This window comes from Notothenia rossii, assembly GCF_949606895.1.
Source record: "Notothenia rossii genome assembly, chromosome: 2".
In the NCBI taxonomy this organism is placed as follows: domain Eukaryota; kingdom Metazoa; phylum Chordata; class Actinopteri; order Perciformes; family Nototheniidae; genus Notothenia; species Notothenia rossii.
Genome location: NC_136904.1, coordinates 79,951,879 through 79,973,871, shown reverse-complemented (window position 1 = coordinate 79,973,871; position 21,993 = coordinate 79,951,879). Strand labels below are relative to the sequence as shown.

Here is a 21,993-nt window from a genome sequence, read left to right as displayed (position 1 = left end):
TATGTATCTATACATCTTCTGATACATTTGCCAAAACAATATTTATGCAGCTTTATTGAAAATTCTGATGGGTTTCGTATATTTTACACAGGAGAGGGGCAATAACTGAAATATTTGCTGGTCAATTGGTGGTTGGTTGTTAAGAGAATCAAGTTTGCTTACGGGAGGTCCTTGAAGACCGGGAAAACCAGAGGTGCCATCCAGTCCTCTATCTCCCTGAAACACAAAACACCAAGTCAGAAGGTTCAAACAGTGAACAGATCCGATTCAAAACAAAGTATAATTGTTTGTAGTGGCTTACTTTGGTCCCATTGCATCCTGGGATACCTTGCGAACCGGGTCCACCGTCATTTCCGTTAATGCCCTGAGAAGAGGAGTGCACAAATACACAATTTAAAACAGTTTACATTTAGTGATATAGTCTCCACAGCTTCCCAACTAGTCTATCTCTGAACAACTAAACTCCCCACAGACACCACCCAACAGTACAATGTAGCCTAAAAAGCCTAAACCATGCTATTTAGAGGTATTACTTTTAAGTTAATGTGGGTGATTTGACTGTACTGTCACATTGCAGGATGTGACACAGATCAAAGGAACTTACCGGTAGTCCGGGGTTTCCTGGGAAACCTGGCAGACCAGGAGGACCCTGCAGGATGACAACCATATCAGCGTTGCTGAGTCATGACAAAACATAACCAATAATTTGTGGAATAGAAGTCTGTCTTATATACTGTATGAAATCATACTGTATGTCATAATTATGTTGGTTAGTTACTCACCCTCACTCCTTTCAGCCCGGGAGCTCCAGATTCACCAAAAGTGCCCTAACAGAAACAAATCAGGATCATTATAATAGAGAAAAACATGTTTTTAATCTTAATTGAGAAATGTTTGTAAAATGAGTTTACAATGATAGACATGTTGCCAGGGGGAGAAGAATTTGGTCAGGTAAGGTTTTACGGTTAAACATTTATTCTGTGTGTGTGTACTGACCGTTGTGCCCATTTGTCCAGGAGGACCTTCAGGTCCATGCATCCCTGGAAATCCCATATTACCCTGAAGACCATTGAATCCACGCTCACCCTGTGAAGCATAGAACTTTGTGTTAATTATACAAGAATACATATTTTTATTTGAATTGAGATTAGATTTATTACAGGATTCTATAACACAATGCCAAGTCTAAGACTAAGTTGTATAATGTGTTGCTGTAGTTACACTAATAAATACAATCAATAATGGATTTACAGGTTTGCAGGATTTAGTGGCATCTAGTGGTGAGGTTGCAGATTGCAAACAAAATACCCCTCTGCTCACACCATACCTTTTTTGTCCATTCTGGGCTAAACATGTTACATGATGGGTTATATTTAAAATAATGAAAACAGAAACATTCTTTGTTCCAGGTGATTAAACAAATATTACTTTTATATTCCATATCTGCCAAGAAATTCCCTTAAATGCTACACACTGCTCTTAAATAAATTACAGGAATAATTACAGATCTTGAATCGTAAGTAAATTCTAAAACTTTAGGGGCCATTAGATTTCATTCAAAATTGTGAATTTCATCAACTTTGGTTTACAGGGATTGTTTGACCAAAGATGTTATGATTTCATCCTTCATTGCCATAAAGTTTGAATGAAAATAAGAATGTTTTAGAAAGATACAAAATGAATTGTGAGATGGTATTTTTGAGTTCTTGTTTAGTTCAAAACAAACATTCAAATAATGTTTAATTCCCTTTTTTTAACCCTCCTTCCAAAATCAGCCAATAATGAACCATATTTTTACATTATAAACAGGCTTAGTTGCATTTTAGTTCATAATCAAGCCACATCATTTTTTGTGCACAATGTTCTAATCCAATAAAAGGATGATTTGGTTACAAATCATCCTCATGTGTGTCCTTAGAAGAGACCGACTGCTGAATGTTGTTTCCACTGTCTGCCACTGGATGGGGGCATTTCTCTGTGAACAAGTTTCATAATCCAGTGATCTTTCTCTGCTGAGGGAGTGATGAGTAACAGGCTGAAACCTTTTGGATCAATTTGCATTCCCCGACCACAACACATTTGACGCCCACCATTTGAAGCATGAGGATCATCAATAGCTTTACCAAAGCAAATCCTGTTGTTTCTAAGGAAGTCATATCATTGGAAATAAAGCTCACATGAGATTTTAGAAAGGCTGTTTTTTACCTCTCTGATCTTCAAAACAAAGAAGTTCTTTGAATCCACAGTCCACATCTGTTGTTGTCTGGGTAGCTGAATGTTTGGCTACTGTTGCTGTAAGACTCAGCCAAAAAAAGCCAGACCGATGCAATAAGAGAATAGAAAACACTCTGCAGACGTCTGATATAACTGAGCCAAAAGTAGCAGAAGCAGTGAAAATAAATCCACTTTTAAACAGTGGTTATTTTCTTGGCTTGTGGAAACAAAGCAATGTTTAAATGTAACCCCTCACTACATATTGCATATTTCTCCTGTTTGTAGATAAGTTAACCGAACATGTATCTGTCTTTAATTTAATCTTAAAGAGCTTGTTTAACTTATAACACATTTTTATTTACCTTACTTTTTTAAAAATATTTTATTTGGCTTGAATATGTTTTTCTGGTTTGTATCCTTTTAATCATCCATAATCACGTCAATCATTATCTTTACTTTAAACAGTTAACATTCAAGCATGTGAGTTGAAAGATCATGTGTACAAAATTGCAGTTTATAAAGTTAGAATTTATTTAGTAATTTATATAAAACATTTATTTTGAGTCCACATACAATTAGGCTTTTGCTATAGCAAAAGCCTAATTGTATGTGGACTCAAAATAAATGTTTAAATGCATTACTTGTTAGGAGGATGACTTTATTGTTAGTTTTGGCCTTTTATAGTAATTTCTTGAATGTCTATGTACTATTTCTTTAGGATTTGAGAAAAGAGTCCAACTTCCAAATAGTGAAAAATAAAAAAGATCCACAAAAAACACCTTTCCCAAGTCAGTTAATACCAACTTGTCATGCTTCAGGTCAGGGATCAGGTCATGCTAGAGTGCTGACAGCTCAGAGGCTCGCCGCCAGTTCACGGCTAGTGTCATACACTCGTATGAGAACCTCCCTCTGTTGGAAATAGGAACTTCAGCCCAGCTGTGTGTCCGGACATGCTCTAATTCAAACTGATCTTTGTTCCCATCCTGGTCTCTGCTCCGTGACTGCTTTTCCACCCGGGCCCAGGTCCAGTCCGTCTCACTGAGCTGACCCCATTTCTCAGAACATAGGAGGTACTGTCGCGGCTGCTTTGGCCCGCTATGAACTTTGCATTAACTGCCTACTAACATGGCGGCCTGCAATCAAATAAATGGGGAGAGAACACACGTGGATTGATTGACAGTGACAAAAGAAAATCTCACCTTTGCTCCTTTCACACCACTGCAGTCACATTTTCCACATGAAGCCCCGCAGCCCTGAGGGTGAGAAGAAATGTAAAAATGAATGATCCATCACTTGAAAGGCAAAACAAGGGAGCATTGGTTTGGGTTCAACAAAACAAGAAAATAAACACAGGGAGAGAGAACTGGGTTCGGTTAGAAAAGACATCTGCTGAGGGTTTTTAAATGTCATCCATCAGATGTGTAAACAGCGTTAGAAACTTTTCATTTTTTAATGGCAGCTTGTGTCCTGCCTCTGTCCACTATCTCATAGACATCCCTACTGACACTGTGCATTACCACAGTGAGCTGCCAGACAACGAGTGTTTTCATGCAAGCCTTTTGATCCATCAAAGATAAGCATTTATGAATCACAATATTTTATTTTAAAAAAAGAAAAGAATGCTCTGAATTGCATTTTACACAAGTATAATTTTCCTTTTTTTCTTTGGCCACTTTGGGGCAGCGTTACCCAGCTGTAGTTTGTCTCGCCACCTGGTGGATAAATATTCACTTGTTTTAGTTGAAAAGGGTTGCTATGCACCGAGTGGGCCAAAACAGCTTAGTTACCAGCATGAAAACTTAAAAGATGTACTGAAAGATGCTCAAATGCCCCATAGAGCTAAAGAAAACTGCAGGGTGGTGTGAAAATTCTCTGTGGGTTTGTCACTACAAGCAGCCAAGTTCACATCCACTTAGTCATTTGATCCATTGTTAATGTAAAAATATGAAGTAATCTGTACAGCAGCTTTAACTTGATTTATCTCAGACAATGGAGAAAGGAATTATTTTCTTAATAGATTAGACTATTAAAATGACATGCAGGCAGAACATCAGTGCAGCTGTTCTCAGCCCTTTCATTCCCCCACTAACCCCGCCCTGCTTCCTCTCTTCTGTGGTCTCCAGAGGATGGAGCCTGGGAACTGACCAGCACTGCCTTGGCTTTATTTCCATTGCTCCTCTTCCCTCCATCATCCAGCTGTTGCTCGACTCACGTGGAAGGCCTCCAGCCAAAAGTCTGTCAGGGCTTTGGTCAGAGAGTGTACAGCTACACTACCCACAAATATTTCTCTCAGGCTGCCTCTCGTTCTCACACACACAACAACAAAATAGCTTTCCATTACCAATCATTGTGACTGTTCCCAACTTTCTAAACCTGACAAATGATTGTTTCTTAAATCTACACTTTATGTAATGCAACTTCTGTCCAAGTCCTAAAACATCCTTTCTTCTTACGCACAATCCTCTCAAACCTGATAACTGAATCAATATGTGGCTCTAAAACCATGGGAAAATACAAGAAAACAGACCAGGACGTTCAGCCTCAACAGCCCCCACCCTGTCAAAGTGCACTTGTTCTCCTTTACTGCAGTATTTATAACTCATGTGTGGCCTACAAACACCTCAAAACTCTCTCCATCTCACCTCTCCACCTCTGGTTCATAAGGTGTGTTTTTGTTTCACAGGATTCATTTCTGTTATGCCACTTAAATAAAACCTAACGAACACCTGCTTCAGATCAGATTAGTGTCATAAATCAAACAGAGGAAGAGGAAGATTAACTCAGAATGAAGCACATGTGGCAAACCTGGCCCGCAGCAATAAGGGCTCCTGTTGCTGGATTAACGTGATTGGTTTTTTTTTTTTATTCACCGAGGGGAGTTCAAGCAAGCTAATGCAATGAGGTAACACTCGCATATTGTCAGCACCGTTCAAGTTAATCACAGCTGCTCGTGTTGAAGCATTGCCTCAGTCACCTGTTGCTCTGAATTGTAGTCTCTTCAGTTTTCTCCACCAATTTTAAGGAGCAACTTAGATGAGCAGACATTCCTGTATGTTAGAAGGCATGACCTAAGCATCAAGCTGACACGCACAATGATGAAGACTGTGTGCACTCGAGTGTGATAAAAAGCCACAACACTGTGATGTCTATGCTGGATCTCCAAACAGAGCTCAGTAATCTGCAGGCAGCGGGTAGATCAGAGCGGTGTCTCTCTGGATTCTCCTGTTTGTTTTCCTTTTACGTCCGTTGTGCACCGCCATAAACCCAAACATTCAATGGTAAAGGTGGCACAAAGACATCTGACATCGGCACAATAAGAACATCGTGCTAATGAGTCTTGAAGCTATACAGAAGATGTGTGATTTGGTATCTGGGCTTTGCAAGAAAAAGGGATCTGAGGAGGACCTTATCCTACAGATGCCCGGGTGCATCTGATGATGAGAGATTTGATTGGAGGATGAGACTAACCAGTTTACACACAAGCCTGAGATAAAAAGCCACCACTATTCTTGTTAACGCTGTTGAAAGGCTTTTTAGTAGATCTCGTTTTAATCAATTGATTATCTTTTAACTATACTTACCCCATATTATATATATAATAACTACTTAGTTTCCATTCATACTTTTCTTTAATTAAATATCCATAAGTACATCAAATATCTAATTAACTCCTCCAATGCTCCAAAATGTAATTTTTGCTTATACTTTAGGTGCATCAGCGGAGTATGTGGTGTGCCCGTGTGATCTTCCACAGAGCAAACAAGCTGAGCAGAAGCCTGAGATACAGCAGAGTGTTAGAGTGTGAATATACAGTGGCTGGCAATGAGTCACTGAGCTCTCGAGAAAATCAGCCCAGCAAATCTCAGCAGACAGCCCCATGTGTCTCTCGACAAGTGTTTATGTCCTTCCCGAGTCTGGATGGAAGGCCTGCATGTTTCTAAACTGTAAAAAATCAATATGACGTGAGCTGGCAGAGTATTTACGTTTCCTGGGCACTGCGCAAAACAATGGCTCATCATAATTGTGCGTATATGACAGTGTGTCTGTGAGTGTTTACTGTGGCTGGATAGAACATTCAAACAAAAGAGGAGGAAGGGGCTGGTGTGAACTGTAAATGGACTGCACTCATATACTGTAGCTGTTTCCAGTCTTTGCAAAGTGTTTTTAGATACAAGGCCACAGCGCCATGGAAATTCAGAGATGTGTGGCATGGTGCACAGAGGCAGTACACAGGTGTCTCAGTGTCTGGTGTGTCAGAGATGCTGGAGGTTTCTTCAGTTCAAGACACATCCCAAAAGGCCTGGTGTTTCAACAACACTTACTCGATATGTCTGACATCATCAGATACATAGGATGAGCCAAGGAGAGAGGAAGTGATGAGTCATGTTTTCTCCCCAGATTACGGGATCCGGCCAGCAAGAGACATTAGCACAAACACTCCAACAAACCAACGTTGAGGGTGCAGAGTATCCTAAAAAGGACTATAGCAGCACCTTCGTGGCTGACGCAAGCACTGCTTGTTACACAATAGCTTGTATGGATTGGGCCTTATAAGTCACTACTTAAGCTACTAGAAATTCAACATTGTGTAGTTATTAACCTTACCTTACTCTAGGTACTAAGGTGGGTAATGTATTTAGAAAAAGATAATACGGCAATCAGACCAATGCTCTGATAACAAATGAAAACGACCTACTGTATGTGCAAACACTTGGCCTTTGCACACATCACAGGAGTCTACCACGAGTCTTACTTATGATTAGACTCTACTATATTAAGGATGGTACGTAAACTATAGGGCCTTAAGGGAAATATTTGTTTCCAAAACAAATCAAAGCAGTACCTCTCTCTTTTTACTTCTCATGAAATATCCTTCAAGAGACTTGAGTCATCTTAACTACATTTTGTACATGCTTAAATAATGGATGGGGAAGGCAATTGGATTTAACGAAACAAACAAAAACAAATAGGGTGGTTTTATTTGCAGCCCACAGGATAAATTCATTCACTTTGTCCTTCAGCTTATATGACTCACTGTCTCCACTCTTCTTGCCAAAGAGGGCAAATCCAACCCTCATGTAGACCCATTTCATTCAACTCATAACATGGCAAGTGTGTGAGCAAGTTTTAAGTTTTTGTCTTCTGTGAAACAATTACACCACTCTGACAAATGTCAGCCTGCTGCATGTATTTAGTATACAAAAAAGGTTTTCATGAAAGGTCCTGCAGCAGTGCTGATTGTAACCACCTGGTGGTGAAAATGTTCCCATCACTGGAGTGCTCTACATCTTCAACAGCTGGATGTATATTTCCTACCATTTTAAGGAAAACTGAAGATCACGCTAACATCTGGTCAATGTCATATACAGACATTTCTTAGAACGACATCACATTCCCAGCACATTCCTGCCATAACCTCCCACCACTGCCGAAGTATCTCACAAACCCCTAGGGGTCTCCAGGAGGGGCTGAATACATACAGTGTGGGAGGATATGCTAATATCATATCCTCTCTTCTTCTTTACACAACTCACACAGACACACATACAGGCTATCCTATCCTAAAATACAGTATATCAGAGATGCACCTTGGGACCCGTCATGGCCTTGCAATTTTGGTATAACTGTATAAATTGGATTACATTAATGTATATGACTACAAGATAGACACACACACACACACACACACACACACACACACACACACACACACACACACGCACACACACACACACACACACACACACACACACACACACACACACACACACACACACACACACACACACACACACACACACACACACACACACACACACACACACACACACACACATACACAGACATACACGACCGTAGCGGGCATCCTGGCTAGTACTGGATATAAGGTCTGGCTGCTCTTATCTGGAAAGCTCTGTGGACTGTTGTTTTTCCTCATTGTTTGCAGAAAACAAAACAAAAGTTTTCCTGACGCAGAAATGTTGAAGTCTGTGAAGCCTGAGAAAAGGATTTGACTGGAGAAATGATTCTCAGTTTATCTCTTCCACTGTGAGGGGAGCCTTCCTTCCACACTGATATGGGCTTCAGTGAGGAGGAAACCAGATAACCATGCTAACTCAGTTGTAACACTTTGACTTGGTTTCTGCAGTATAAATGGTGCTTTAATAGTATTTTGCTGCTTGGATTTCTCTCATTGGTTACTACCAGCAAAATAAAAAAAACATCTCTGAGGTTAAGACTGTCCCTCTGACTCAATTCTAAAATTAACTGTCACAAGACTTCTTAACCACATTTACCAACAACACCAGCCTCTCCATGTGAGGAGAAGTACACAAGTTAGCCATATTGTTGCTTCACTTCACTTTGGGTTTACATTTTGCACTAAGTTTTGGGGGTTTGGCTGTTTGGGTTGATTTCAAGTTGGTTGATCCAATTACTCATCAAAACATCCAATGACATTTTGGCTTAGTTTCCCACACAATATTGTGAAACACTGTTAAATAGAATGCATCCATGACATTTTACATAAACATTTGGGTTTTTTAGTCCCACTGAAATAACATGTAGAGTTATACAGCTTTTATTTTCTTTCTTTACTTTCTTTTGTGCGTCTAAATACTTTTGACAAGATCCTGTGTCACTTTACTACAGTGAAATGTGTAAAGACTGACATAGGTTAAACTGACATAGGTTAAACATCTAAGACTTACTAGTCTTAGATGTTTAACCTATGTAAGTCACCCTGTAAAGACGTGCTCATGGCTTTAAACCGCAGATCATGGCTTCCATATGGAGACAATCAGGATAGTTTTACTCCATAAAGTAAGAAGGATCTCAATTGGAGGCATGGCTCATTGAGCAACACTAAATGAGACATTATGGAGCTAACTGCAGTACAGGCTATACAATACCTTGTGATAAATGTAGCTGCAACATATACAGTAAATACAAACAATACACATGTATGTATGTACTGTAGTAATAGTGTATTTACAGGTCTCTGTAAAAAATCGGTTAAAAAACTACAACTAATCCAGAACGCCGCTGCCAGAGTCCTGACCAAAAAAACAAAAAACCCCCCAGTACTCAGATCTCTGCACTGGCTACCAGTAGCTTACAGAATCGATTATAAAATTATATTGTTAACTTATAAAACATTAAATGGTTTGGGACCCCAATATATGTCTGACATGCTGCCCTGTTACGAGCCCCCCAGAGCTCTGAGATCATCTGGGGTGGGCTTACTCATGGTTCCCCCGGCCTGAGGTCTTCACCAACGCAGAGTTATTTTAAGTCGAGGCTAAAAACACTACTTTTTAGAGCTGCTTACCCAGAAGCCTTTTAACTTGTTTTAGCACTTACCGTATTTACAATGTCGTTTTTCAACTATTTTGTATCTCATTAATGCATTGTTTTTATGAATCTGTTATTCCATGTGTATTTATTGTGTTCCTCTCTGTTGTCTTACTATTATGTGTTAATGATCATGTAAAGCACTTTAAATTGCCTCTGCGTCTGAAATGTGCTATATAAATAAACGTACCTTACCTTACCTTACACATATACCAATAATAGCTGTATTGCTGCTGCTGCTAAACTGATTCTGTAATAAAAAGCTATGAGATCAGTGTCTCAGCAGTGTTGACTCATTCCAGGTTTTTGTGGTTAGGAGGTTTTTATTTGTAGTTTTTATTTACGGATAATAAGATCACAGGTGCTTCTGACCACAACTATGCTGTTGTAATGCTCGGTTAACCACACTGAACCTGGAGAGAGAGGGAGATCAACTGAAACAAAACTAAAATAATAAAAGATCAGTGGAGGAGGTTAGATAAGATATTTCAGACTGTGGTGGGTTGAACCGTGCTGCTCTAGCATTCCTGGCCTTCCCTGGTACTGAGAGGCTGGGATGTGAGAATAAAGTGGAGGAGGGGAATTCTCTGTCTGACTGCCATACTTGGAAGACAAGTCTCCTGGTGCAACTTGCTCTGTAAACAGCATAACTGTGTGTGTGTGTGTGTGTGTGTGTGTGTGTGTGTGTGTGTGTGTGTGTGTGTGTGTGTGTGTGTGTGTGTGTGTGTGTGTGTGTATGTGTGTGTGTGTGTGTGTGTGTGTGTGTGTGTGTGTGTGTGTGTGTGTGTGTGTGTGTGTGTGTGTGTGTGTGTGTGTGTGTGTGTGTGTGTGTGTGTGTTGTGTGTGTGTGTGTGTGTATAACTGGACTGGTATGATGTGAAATATTGTTTTTTATTTCCAAGAAGATAACATAAATCGTTTTAAGCAGAACCATTTTTCATGTTAAGTGCTCCCGTGCCTGATGCTGTGAATACATTTCATACTCTCTCTAGTTCTTAGTGAATTATTATATGAAAGCAACATTTAACATTAGAGTAAATCCAGGGAAGGAATATAGCCTTTAAATTAAATTCTAATAGACTAGAATATCTAACTGAAATGTTTTTTTTATTGATTTCATAAGAATAGTTATATTTAGGGACACGCCCTGTAACTAACATTCAATGGCACTCAGAACATTTCTGCAAAGGCCAGTGGTGCGTTCACATGTTTCTCAGATGGTCCCATTGCCTTTATTTAGGAGTCACGAGCCATAAATAGGTAAACCAAAGTCTTTGCCAACTTCAGGGGCAATTAGTCAGAACTAATTGATCTGATTATTCTGATACACCCATGAATGCATCACACAAGGTCAATCTCACAATGTTAACAATTGTTAAACCAAGTTTGTGTACTATCCGTCATGATATTCAACACTCTTCCACCAAGTTTCGTGAAAGTCCATCGGGTAGTTATGGATTATCGGTTATCCTGCTGACAAACAAACAGATAAACTGAACAGAAAGCATAGTCGCCTTGGCTCAGGCAACATTTGTTTTTGTTGGATGTACTTTAAGAAATAGTTGGACATTTTTGGAAACAGAGTTAGTAACTTTCTTGCCAAGTGCAAAGTCTGTCAACTAGCAACTTTAATGTTCAGTAGTTGGCACACTGTGTCACATTGTTCAATTCACTACAGGCTTCCAAGAGTCAAAGCAACATTTTTGGGTTTTACAGGGAATCGCAGTGGGACAGAGGAAGGTACACAGGCAGCAGCAGCTTCCTCGATTACAGTATTTTTGCTAAGCTAAGCAAACTACTGTAGCTTACAGACATGACAGTGGTGTTGAACTTTTCATCGAACTCTCCGCAAGAAAGAGAATAGGCATATTTCCAAAAATGTCAAACCACACAATACATACATCATGGTTACACGTCAATACTCAGTGCCCCAAGGCCAAGTTAGAGTCCTATACCTAGAGACCATAGGCCTACATTTTGCAATAAAACAGGGCTATGTTTTCTGTTTCCTTTATTTAAGGAGTCCTGTAACGCTCATTTGCTGAGACCAACTTAATGTAAGGCATTCTGGCTGCAGGCAGCAGGTTCTCATCTACACCACAGAAATAATTCAAGGCTTATTTAACCGAAAACAAATGCATTGGTAGAAAGCTGTTCCCACACACACAGGCCCAAACAATGTCTGCCCAAAGCTGCACATGTGCAGAAACACAGCAACAAGTCCTCCAACTCATAAGACCAAATAGGCCGATTGTTCAGGCCCTTATTACGACCATATATGTCGCTTGTTCAAGCGCTTAATAGGTCCTATAATTACGTTTTAAAGTTTTCACCCTCTAGTGCTCCCGTTGAATGCAAACGTTACAGATGGTCCCTCCAGAGCGTTTGCAAATTGCAGTGAACGGGCCGGGAGCAGGTTGTTTCTTTGTTTCTTACACGACCACTAGAGCACCTCTAGTGGTCGTGTAAGAAACAACATACACTTTAAAACGTGTGTCTGGGTCGTAATAAGGGCATGAACAATCAGCCAATATGGTCGTTTTTTGTAGGAGGGCTGAAACACACACATATAATTGATGTAAACAAAGAAATAAAAAGTAATAGCATAAAAATTTAGGAGGAAATCTTTATCCCATGGAAAAAGCGAACTATATAAATAAATATAAGTAAATATATGAAATGCAACACTTAGGCAACATTTTAAATATAGGAATGTACATTTGCACACACAAATGCATTAGCACGCTGGCACACATCCCTACCAATTGAAACAACAAACGTATCACCCATTTATCAACACCATGCAGCTTATGCCTGAATTCAGAATCTCAACAAACTGGGAGACCTCGCAGAAGTCGTGGCTACTATAATTCGGTGGCCAACTATAGACCAAACTGCAAACAACTCTTATCCTCTGGGAGTCCAAAAGTTGTTGAACATGTCAGCAGACATGCAACATAACTACAGGACACTGTACAGTCCTCTTCATCAGAACAGAAACAGGAAGTCCCACATGCCAAATTAACTCAAAAAATTGGGAAATTATTTTAGACATTTTCTCAGGACTTACTGGTCGGCACAATGTTGTTTTTGTGTGTTTGACTGTTCACTTGTACTGTATGTGTGTATGGTTATATGAAAACCCTGGAATTGGCTGATCTTCAAGAGCTAGCTGGTCCAAGAAAAAATTTCTCTGCCGATAACTCGCTTTGCATGTTAAGAAAACAGGACGTGGAGGGATTGTGAAACAGTTTACATTAGAGCCCCGAAAAAATCACCAATTCCACGAAACAATATCATTTTATTTATTTAAATTGCTTTAGTAATCTGTACAAACAGCAAACATAATTGGTGTACTTTCACTTAACTTTTTCTTAGAAAAATTCCAAAGCAAGTTAGTACTTCAACATATTCTAAACAATAATCCTGTGTTATATTACAAAGGTCCCTGACCTCTCTTAATCAACTAGTCCATCTTCATCCCATCCTGACCAGAAACAAATGACTCTCACAGGCTCATTCTGTTGACCTTTAACCTCAGCCAGGCCATTAGAGGGGACATCCAAACAGAACTTGGGTCCTCTTGATAACTCTTCTTCAGTCTCTGAGTGTTAATTTGCATCTGAATGAAATGTTACTTTGTTAACAAATTAGGCAAGACTGCTGTTGACCTCTGAGGCGACTTTCCGGCACTAACTGCTGCACAAACACGCAAGCACAAACACACATACACACTCAAGCACAACCACCCAAAGACAGCTGATTAAATGATGCCCTCTACGAAAGGATACAAGAAACATTAGTACTAAAATGCAGGAGATGCTGTGTCTCTCTCATAGAAAATATGTGTATTAGAAATCTGGCAACCTGACTGAGATTTATCTTGTTACAGTTGTGTTGTTTCAGCCAGTGGGAAAGACAGGCTTTTTGGTTTGTGTTCAGGGCTCTGTTCTCATGCCCACACATCACTGGTATGAGCGGCTATTGTTCCAGAAAGAAGACAAAAGACATTCTTCTTGAACAGGATCAGTAGAATACAACACACACACATCCAATCGAAAATATCTCTCTCTGCAATCCTTTCTCTTGTTTGCAGCTCAGCCTTGGATGCCTGTGCAATAATTAATAACTGACAATAATCTAGAACAGAGCTTGCATATTTTCAGCAAATCTGGTATTGAGGCAGTGAGAGGGAGAGCATGGTGAGGGGGTGGTGGTGGAAACAGAGAGATGGGGGGAGAAAGAAACAATTCCTTTGTAAGGCGGTCTGTTTTCTCTGAGAAATGGCTGGTTGAGTTCATGTGAGCGACAGCACAGCTCTGAGGACTTCAGCTCGGCCTGTTGCTTCTCTGTGAATGTGCAGCACTGTGCCACAGGATGTAGGATTTCAGAAGCCATTCTTTCTCTAAGGAGGAAGGCCTCTTCCTTGCCTTTTATGCTCACAAAGACAAGAAGGGGTTTGGTCAGCCTTGCGTCTCTCTCAAGAGTGCTCTGGTATCTGGGATAACGTCAGCGTGAGGACAAGGAATGGCCTCTGTGACTTGTACCAACTAAATACATCCAGCCTGGAATATTCTCAAACTCACTTTTTTCCCCAGTTTTCTTATCCTGCTTGTTTTATACACATTAAAAGCAGTCAAAAGCATGCATCTGTACTGATAGATACAGCCAGTCTTTTATTTCTAGCAATCAGCATGCTATCAATGCTAATACGCAGATTGTTTTTGGTATAATAAAACGTTAGCATGTTAACTTAGATTTGCTTATTAGAACTTAACACAAAGCACATGTGACGTTGATAGGAATCTGATAGCTTTTGGGTTATTTGGCCATAAACCAAAATATTGGACAAAAAGAGTTCTGACTGAATTACGAAAAATGAGGTTGCTGAAACATTTAGCAAAAAGCGACAACATATCAACCTCATGGAGGCCCTGGAGGAAAAGTCAGAGGTTCAACATATTCATTACAATTCATCAACATTGTATCGTTGACCAACATTGCCATCCTGTAAAAACTAAATACAAATATCAAGTCTCTTTATCTCTCTCTTAAAAAACACGTGTTATATTTGTGTTAGTATTTTATACACAGATGCATCACCATCACTGTCATACAGGGAAACACAATGCATCCATCAGGGAGTATTCAAATACAGGAAGCATGTAAGCCCTATTGTACATCCTATTTAACAAAGGCTTTTCCATTTGTGCATGCTTCACATATGTTGGTTCCCAATGAGGAAATGACCCCTCAACTTGACATCAGAAACACATAATTGCGGCACTACGGAGTAAGAATATGTGTTAGAGCAAGAGGAAATTCCAGGGACAAGAGAAAGACCGCCTGTATCCCCACACTTAACTTACAAGTCGGCAACACACTAATGGGACTGTAATGGAGCTCTTTAGGCCCATTACCATACACTTCAGATGATAACTATCTAATAGAAAAAACTGCTTTCTATTGTTCTCCTGTTTCCATGTCAAGCCTTATCTCCTTCATCAACATTGCATAACTTCCGTCTGGACATATGGAGACTGTAACTTAAAGATGTTCCCATTCTGGAACCATAGAGATGACGAACCCTGACAACAGACCTGCTCTCATATCAGTTAAAAATGTCTTAATCTACCCCTGGAGTCAGCAATGAAAGATTAGCACATCTCTTTCCCTGATGTGAACCACGGGATGTGACTAGCTTAGCTAATTTCCTCCTCCACATTATCTGATTATGCTCTTTTTTCTTAAATCCTTTGGTTGAATGACAATCCTCATTGTCCAGCAAGTCTACAGAGCATGAACGCCAGCAGCAACTTAAGGAAAAGATGGATAAAGCATCTGTTCTTCCAGGAAATAGGTTCAAAGCTCTAGGTATGGATACACAGGCACTCTCAGGTCCTCTGAATTACAGTCGGATCTGCTATTTCTATCAATCCTCCTTTGTAAATGTAGTGTCCTATCATTTCACCATGTCTTGTGAAAATACGGAGTAACTCTAGCTCAGTTAAGGCTGTGCAGGAATATGTGAAGTCTGCATTGACAGTTTCAAGGCACTTAAAGAGTTAAAACCCAGATTGCACCACTTGAGACATCACTGTCATGTTCAGCTGACATAAATAATAAATGCATCCATTGATGTAATGCCCATACTTGCTGAAAGGCACCTCTATATATACCACATTCTGGCAACAGCATGAATCAGTTAACTGTTAACGGACAAATATGAAGCATGTGCCCAGTTCATCTGTAATATCATGTGCTCTTTCTGTAAGTGTCTCTCTTTCTTCAGAACTGGCGACATCCAGCTTCCTGGTAGAATGTACCTTCACTAACTTCATCAGTTACACACAACACACAGACGAGCCCTGCTCTCTCATCTGAACTCTAAAATGAGTGAGGTAAGTCAGCAAGGATATGAAAGTGAGCATGGACTTAAACCAATAAAATAGCTTGAGATTTTACTTTGACAGGGTCATACAAAAGAAGGAGGGTGTAAACAACGGGGCATTTAACATAGACTGTGTTTGAGGTGAGGTGTAATTCCCAAGCAAATACCGCTGATGATCATGGTAGGTCTCAAAGTTATAAGTGAGTTTATCCAAAAAAAGGAGTCATCATAAGCTGCCATAGTTGCATGTGTTGTGAGGTAACTACCAACAAATCTGTTCACTTATTTCTTCTGTGTAAAAGCCCAACATTGTAATCTTAAAACGGGGGAGCATCATAAACCTGTCCAACTATGTCATGTCTCAACCTATGACCTCACTTTTTCTGCAATATCCTTCTTAGTACGTTATTTTGGTTCTAATGTCTGAACTACTTGTGACTTAAAAAGGTTAAAAGAAAGTGAAAGGAAAACTTTCACAAAGTTCAGAGACAATTATAATGTGTTCAACTATCAGACTTGACATCCAGGCAATACAACTCAACCAAGATCCCTGAACACTTGTGTTTATCATAGATCTGTTTGTTGTTGCTAAAACTTAATGTACTGTCTGCTGTGATCTTTCACTTTTACCAAACAACAACCATCCTGACTATCCTGGTTACTTTAGTTCAGGAACACTCAGTTCTGTTATAAAAAGAGAGCTATTTATTTAAGCCGTTGCAGATTTGATCTTTTCTTGATGAATATGTTATTAGAACAAAGTGTCTTTTTCTTTCAGATATCCTGAGGTGTTTTCCTTGCAGTCAGATAAATAAGATAAAACACATTAAAAATATCTATTTAAAACATTTCTTCTTCTGCATGATAGAGGCAAGCCATGAAGCGAAGTCTGTCTTGTTGGCAGAGGGAGAAGGCACAAACTCTATGATGTTTATCTGAGAGGATCCAGCTCAACATGTGTATTTATACAAGAGGAACAAGAGAGGCACTTTAATCCAAAAAAAGTTGCCTCTCCAATGTGTGTTTTGATTGTTTCCATCATTGGTATTTTGTATTTTTGCACACAGACTGCAGCTAAGGATGATACAAAAGCAGCAACATTTCTAGGTACGTTTTTTGTTTTCACCAGAAACAACTAAACACATGAAAAAGTCTGACATTTGAGACTTTCTAGTGGGCAACTTTCACCATCACTTGTTGTCAGATAATCAAGCATGAATCAAAGTTAATCATTATTGTAAACATGCATTGAGAATATGGTAAAAAAAAAGATGATAGCTTCTTGTATTATAAAGTATTTAAAACTGTTCTGCGTGAGACGTGCAAAGTCTCACAAAGGACAGGACATCAAGGCACAGCAAAACTTCCCCTCATTCAGGTCATTGAATCGAGCCAAGAAATCTACTACTGTATTTACAAACACACCCATACCCAAGAATGCACTGTCCTGTAAGGTAACAACATACATAGGGTAAGCAAAGACTGTAATGAAGCCCATGTTGTCTATAAGGCGATGTACTTATAAAACACTTGAGCATTGTGTAGTTTATGGAATCATTAACAAACTATTCTTTAATCTTGCACCTGTCCTTAGTTTTTGAAGCGAGACAATATAATGGAAGACTTTCAGGCCAGAAACTGACAAATAGGACAGCTGGGAGAAAAGACAGCCAAATTCTAACTATTCACTTCATGTGGAAAACTACAAAAAAGCACTGAAGTCATAAATCTAATGATGCTATCATCACTGTCTGTATTATCTTACATCAGTTGGACAATTTGGCAATGGCGAGTGGAAGGGCAGGTCAAGGTTAAGAGAGCGAGACTAAAAGATTTGCTAAGGGGTATCATCTCGGACCCCGACCCACATTCTTCCATTTCTGGGACTCATAATATCTCCCCCTTCATCCCACCATCACTCTCAACCTCCCACCTCACTGTCAGACCGACGTATCCATTACGCCATCTCCGTCCAAACCACAAATGACATTTATGACTCACCAATTTCACAGCTCAATGGCTAAATTGCAGTTTCACCATAACAATACACCTCAGGGAAGTATCAGATCTCCAGGATAAACACAAGCTGATCCCAAGGTAGGCAAAGAGGTGAAATATTAGCGTGGGAGAAAATAACTGGTTTATTCATAAAAACTAAAATCTACCACTTAACCCTTGTGTTGTGTTCGAAAGCCGTTACCGTTCATGGTGTTCGCGGGTCAATTTCGACCCATGATTTATCTCAGTCCAAAACAATCAAGAATAATGACTATCATCCAATATTGTTTTAACTACATCATAACTAACTTATAATGCATTCATAACCTTACAATACTGTTTTAATTTTATTTTAAAGCCCCAAAACACATTACACCACATATTGCACACGTGCATGTGTGTGTTCAGGTTCAAGTGTTAGTGTACATATTCTTTGTGAAAGGTTGAGTTCCCGTCGGGGGAGGGGGTCAGAGGGATGGGAGACCAGGTGCATGTTGCAAACATAATATTGTTACAGTAGATGAAGGGGGTGGGGTGTCTAAAGTCAAAGATGAATCTTGATTGGGCCAAATTTGACCTCGAGTCACCCACAACAATGCTGCTGGGTCAAACACCAAATTATACACTTTTTTTAGAGACGTTCAGACTTGGCTAAAATTGTCAAAATCAGTTTTGTAGTGTTTATATAGCTGTTGAGGAGGATATCATGAAGCCTTGCTCCGATAAAAAATACCTAGAGCGTAGTTATTATATAATTTTTACTTGAAATGGGTCACGGGAGACCCGTATATAACATAAGGGTTCATCCTTTCCTCACTTGGTACAGACCAAATACACACACATAGAAACACACACAGGCATTGTGGGGCATGACTGCCTCGCTACTTGAGTATCAGGGTCAGGGAAGAATTATCTTTGCCACCCAGAGACAGAGCCTGTGAAAATACAGGGACACAAACACACAACTCTTCCAAACGTAGGCATTTTTATAACTCTGAGGGACAAGGGTCATCCTGTTTTTGCCTAACCAAGGTGCTTTTGCTTGGTTGGTGGCCAATCACAGGAACAGGGTCAGCTGTTGTCTCTGTGGGGGGTGATGGGCGGGAGATGGGTGGATAAGATCACACTCAAACCAGACCACAGGCATCTTTGTCAGCATGTTGGGCAGCATGACCAAGTCTTACGATTATTAGTTTTTAAATGAGAATATTAACATATTTATCAGGCTGTACAGGCATTAACAGGACTCAGTAACGCTTCCTCCGTATATAAGTTGTGTTCCCTGGGGTTCACACTGCCCTGGAACATCTTTTTTTCAGGAGCCAGAACCTGGCAGCACGGAGAAGCTCGTCATTCCCACCAGCTATACCGCCTTTCCACAATCCCTCTATCCATCATCCCACACACAAACTCTCACTGCAAGAATCTGCTAATCTACCCTTCTTCCTATACTCCTCCTCCTCCTCCTCCTCCTCCTCCTCCTCCTCCTCCTCCTCCTCCTCCTCCTCCTGCTTTAGGAATTACTAATGACTCATTCTGACCAGATTAAATGACCACCAAGGGAGAGAAGCTCTTTTCTGTTAATATTATATAAACAGAAGGGAAATGTACTTAAGAACAGATGATGCTGTGAAATTATTGGGAGCAAAGGTCACACTGGTCTAAATATTAGCTTGTTGGTTAACTCTCAAACAGAGTGTAGTGGGTAAAGGCAATCTGACATTATCTTTTCATTATGACCTTTCTATTTGAGTCAGCCTGACCCATGCGAGTCTCAGAGTTATGACATTTGATGGTGATTGCAGTGGTTGACCGTGAAATGTTTATACTGTATATTCACTCCTGGCCTCCGTTCAGCCCCACTGATTGTAAAGAAGCCCAAACAGGATGCTCTGATACTGAGTCAACGACATGCAACTGTGTATGTGGAGACAAAGAAGAGACAAACACTCTGAAGTGACCTGTAGACATGGGCTAAACATTGACATCCACATTAACAAAGGTGCAGGATACAAAAGCAATAAGACAATGAGAAGAGAAATGTATAAGACTGTATTTGAGCCAAGTATGTGTATCATTGTATAAGTGATGAGGAAAGCCCCTTTCTGTTCACCGTGCAGCTTTGGATGGATGACAGGAACACAAACTTCCTGTTATGGACCTCCCGTGGGTGGATAGGAAAATATACTACCGCCAACAATAAATCCCAGATTTGAGTGGCGTCATTTAATCAGTAACAAGATGTTCAGCCCAGATATACACCTCTTCACCAATCTGCTCATCTGTCCAGATGTCCTATGTCTGTGTCGTGTTTGTGCTTCTAAATGAGGCAGGCTGTGGATAAAGGTTACCTCTGCGGATTTGTTTAACCTCATACGTTGGTTCTCAACCTCCGCAATCATAACCTACGCAGCTCTTTAACCTTAATCTACATTGGACAATTCATTCCATTGCCAAAAAAACAATATTGTTTTGTCGATCAAACATCTGTGCAAATGAATGTTAAAGACACTCTGCTCAGCTTGATGCCAGCAAAGGAGACAAGCAAAAGCTCTTTTGTCAACATGTTGATCACAAGTCATTCATGAACAAAATTGTTGGCACTTTATAAGGAAATCTCCGAGTTGCAATAATGGTGAAACTCCACTGATGATCCAGGCTCCCCTGAGGGGTGTCAATCTTCTCTGAAACATTACACATCCCCGCAATGTGAAATAATACAAACCGATCAACAGCCTTAACTTTGAATGTGACGCAGTCCATGATTTACTCCCCCTCACCTGGATTTTTGATACTACTGTGTGAGAGATGTTTCCGCTGCAAACCCCACCCACGCTTGGAAATAAAGCCCCACATCTGACAAGCCTTTCAGCAGAAGGCGACCGCTGTAGTTATGTTCATTTCAACAAACGGCCCAAATGAGGATCAACACACAGAGCAGTAAACCTCTCAACTCTTTCTGTTCTCAGGGGAGGTTTGGAGCCCCAGTTGTTCTCCTGTTTTCCATTAAATTCAAGGAGTTTATGAATAGGGAAACTGTATCTGGAAAACTATTTAAAAGTGTACCTGTCTTCGGTTTTAAATGTTGGATACAAACTCAAGCTGTGAAATTAACATTGGCCAAACATTTACTCCGATAAAAATAAATCTGCTTTCTGCTTTTATGTAAATAGTTCATTCTTAATGAATGTAAAGCATAGCTGGTATAGTTCCACTTGCCTCAGACTTGCAGATATAAGTAGACAATGTTCAAAATGTTAATGGAAAAGTTTATCAGATTCTCTACATTTTCATTGCCAAACTTGAGAAATAGTTAATTCTCCTCTGGCTACGGGAAAAACACCAGACCAACATAACAGCTCAAATAGACTTTATTCTAAGGAGACCCATTCATGAAGGTTATTTGATTATCTAAACATACCAATGATTAACTTCATACACATCTGTGTCTCCCTCGTTACCTCGTCATACCTCCCTGTAACACACACAGACACACACACATAGACACACACCAACACACACACACTTCAGCTACTGTAGGCAGTCTGCCCCACCCTCCCTCTCTTTCTCTGTCTCTCTTCTCCTCCAGCAGTGGAGAGAAAAAGAAGAGGCTGCACTGGAATACTTTGACTGGAGTAGATTCAGTGGTTGAAAAAGAATAATTAACAACTTTATAGTACAACAAATATATATTCTACACAATCTGGAATAAAGAGAGTAACCATAAAACACTAAAATGTGTCTATTTCAACGACTAAAACTCTATCACAGATGATCACAGTTAATGATGTTTAAACACACTGAATTTTACACAAACACAGCCGGTTGCCGGGAGACAGACTAGCCTATACATAGGACATACAGTAGCCTATAGCCTACTATTTATGCACACTATGAACAATTAAGATCCTCCTGTCTAAAAGTTGCGCACCTTAACTTAAACAGGTAGAAAGTGTAGGTGACAAAAGTATACTATTTAGCTCCCTGTGTTTTAAATGCTTCGTCCACTTACCTCAGCCCCAGTCAGGTCCACAGTG

The 21,993-nt window shown here is 39.9% G+C and overlaps 1 protein-coding gene across 1 annotated transcript in view; it reads right to left on the bottom strand.

Annotated features, from left to right (window-relative positions):
• Positions 1-21,987, bottom strand: part of col4a1 (collagen, type IV, alpha 1) — a 40,125-nt gene extending 18,138 nt beyond the window's left edge. The window contains exons 1-7 of the mRNA XM_079662474.1: positions 21,969-21,987; positions 3,414-3,467; positions 997-1,086; positions 783-827; positions 605-649; positions 302-364; positions 163-216 (exon numbers count right to left, since the gene is read on the bottom strand). Of these exons, the coding sequence (XP_079518600.1) occupies positions 163-216; positions 302-364; positions 605-649; positions 783-827; positions 997-1,053 (264 nt within the window). The 5' untranslated portion in view covers positions 1,054-1,086; positions 3,414-3,467; positions 21,969-21,987. The remainder of the gene's footprint in view (positions 1-162; positions 217-301; positions 365-604; positions 650-782; positions 828-996; positions 1,087-3,413; positions 3,468-21,968) is intronic.
• Between the last annotated feature and the right edge of the window lie 6 nt (positions 21,988-21,993).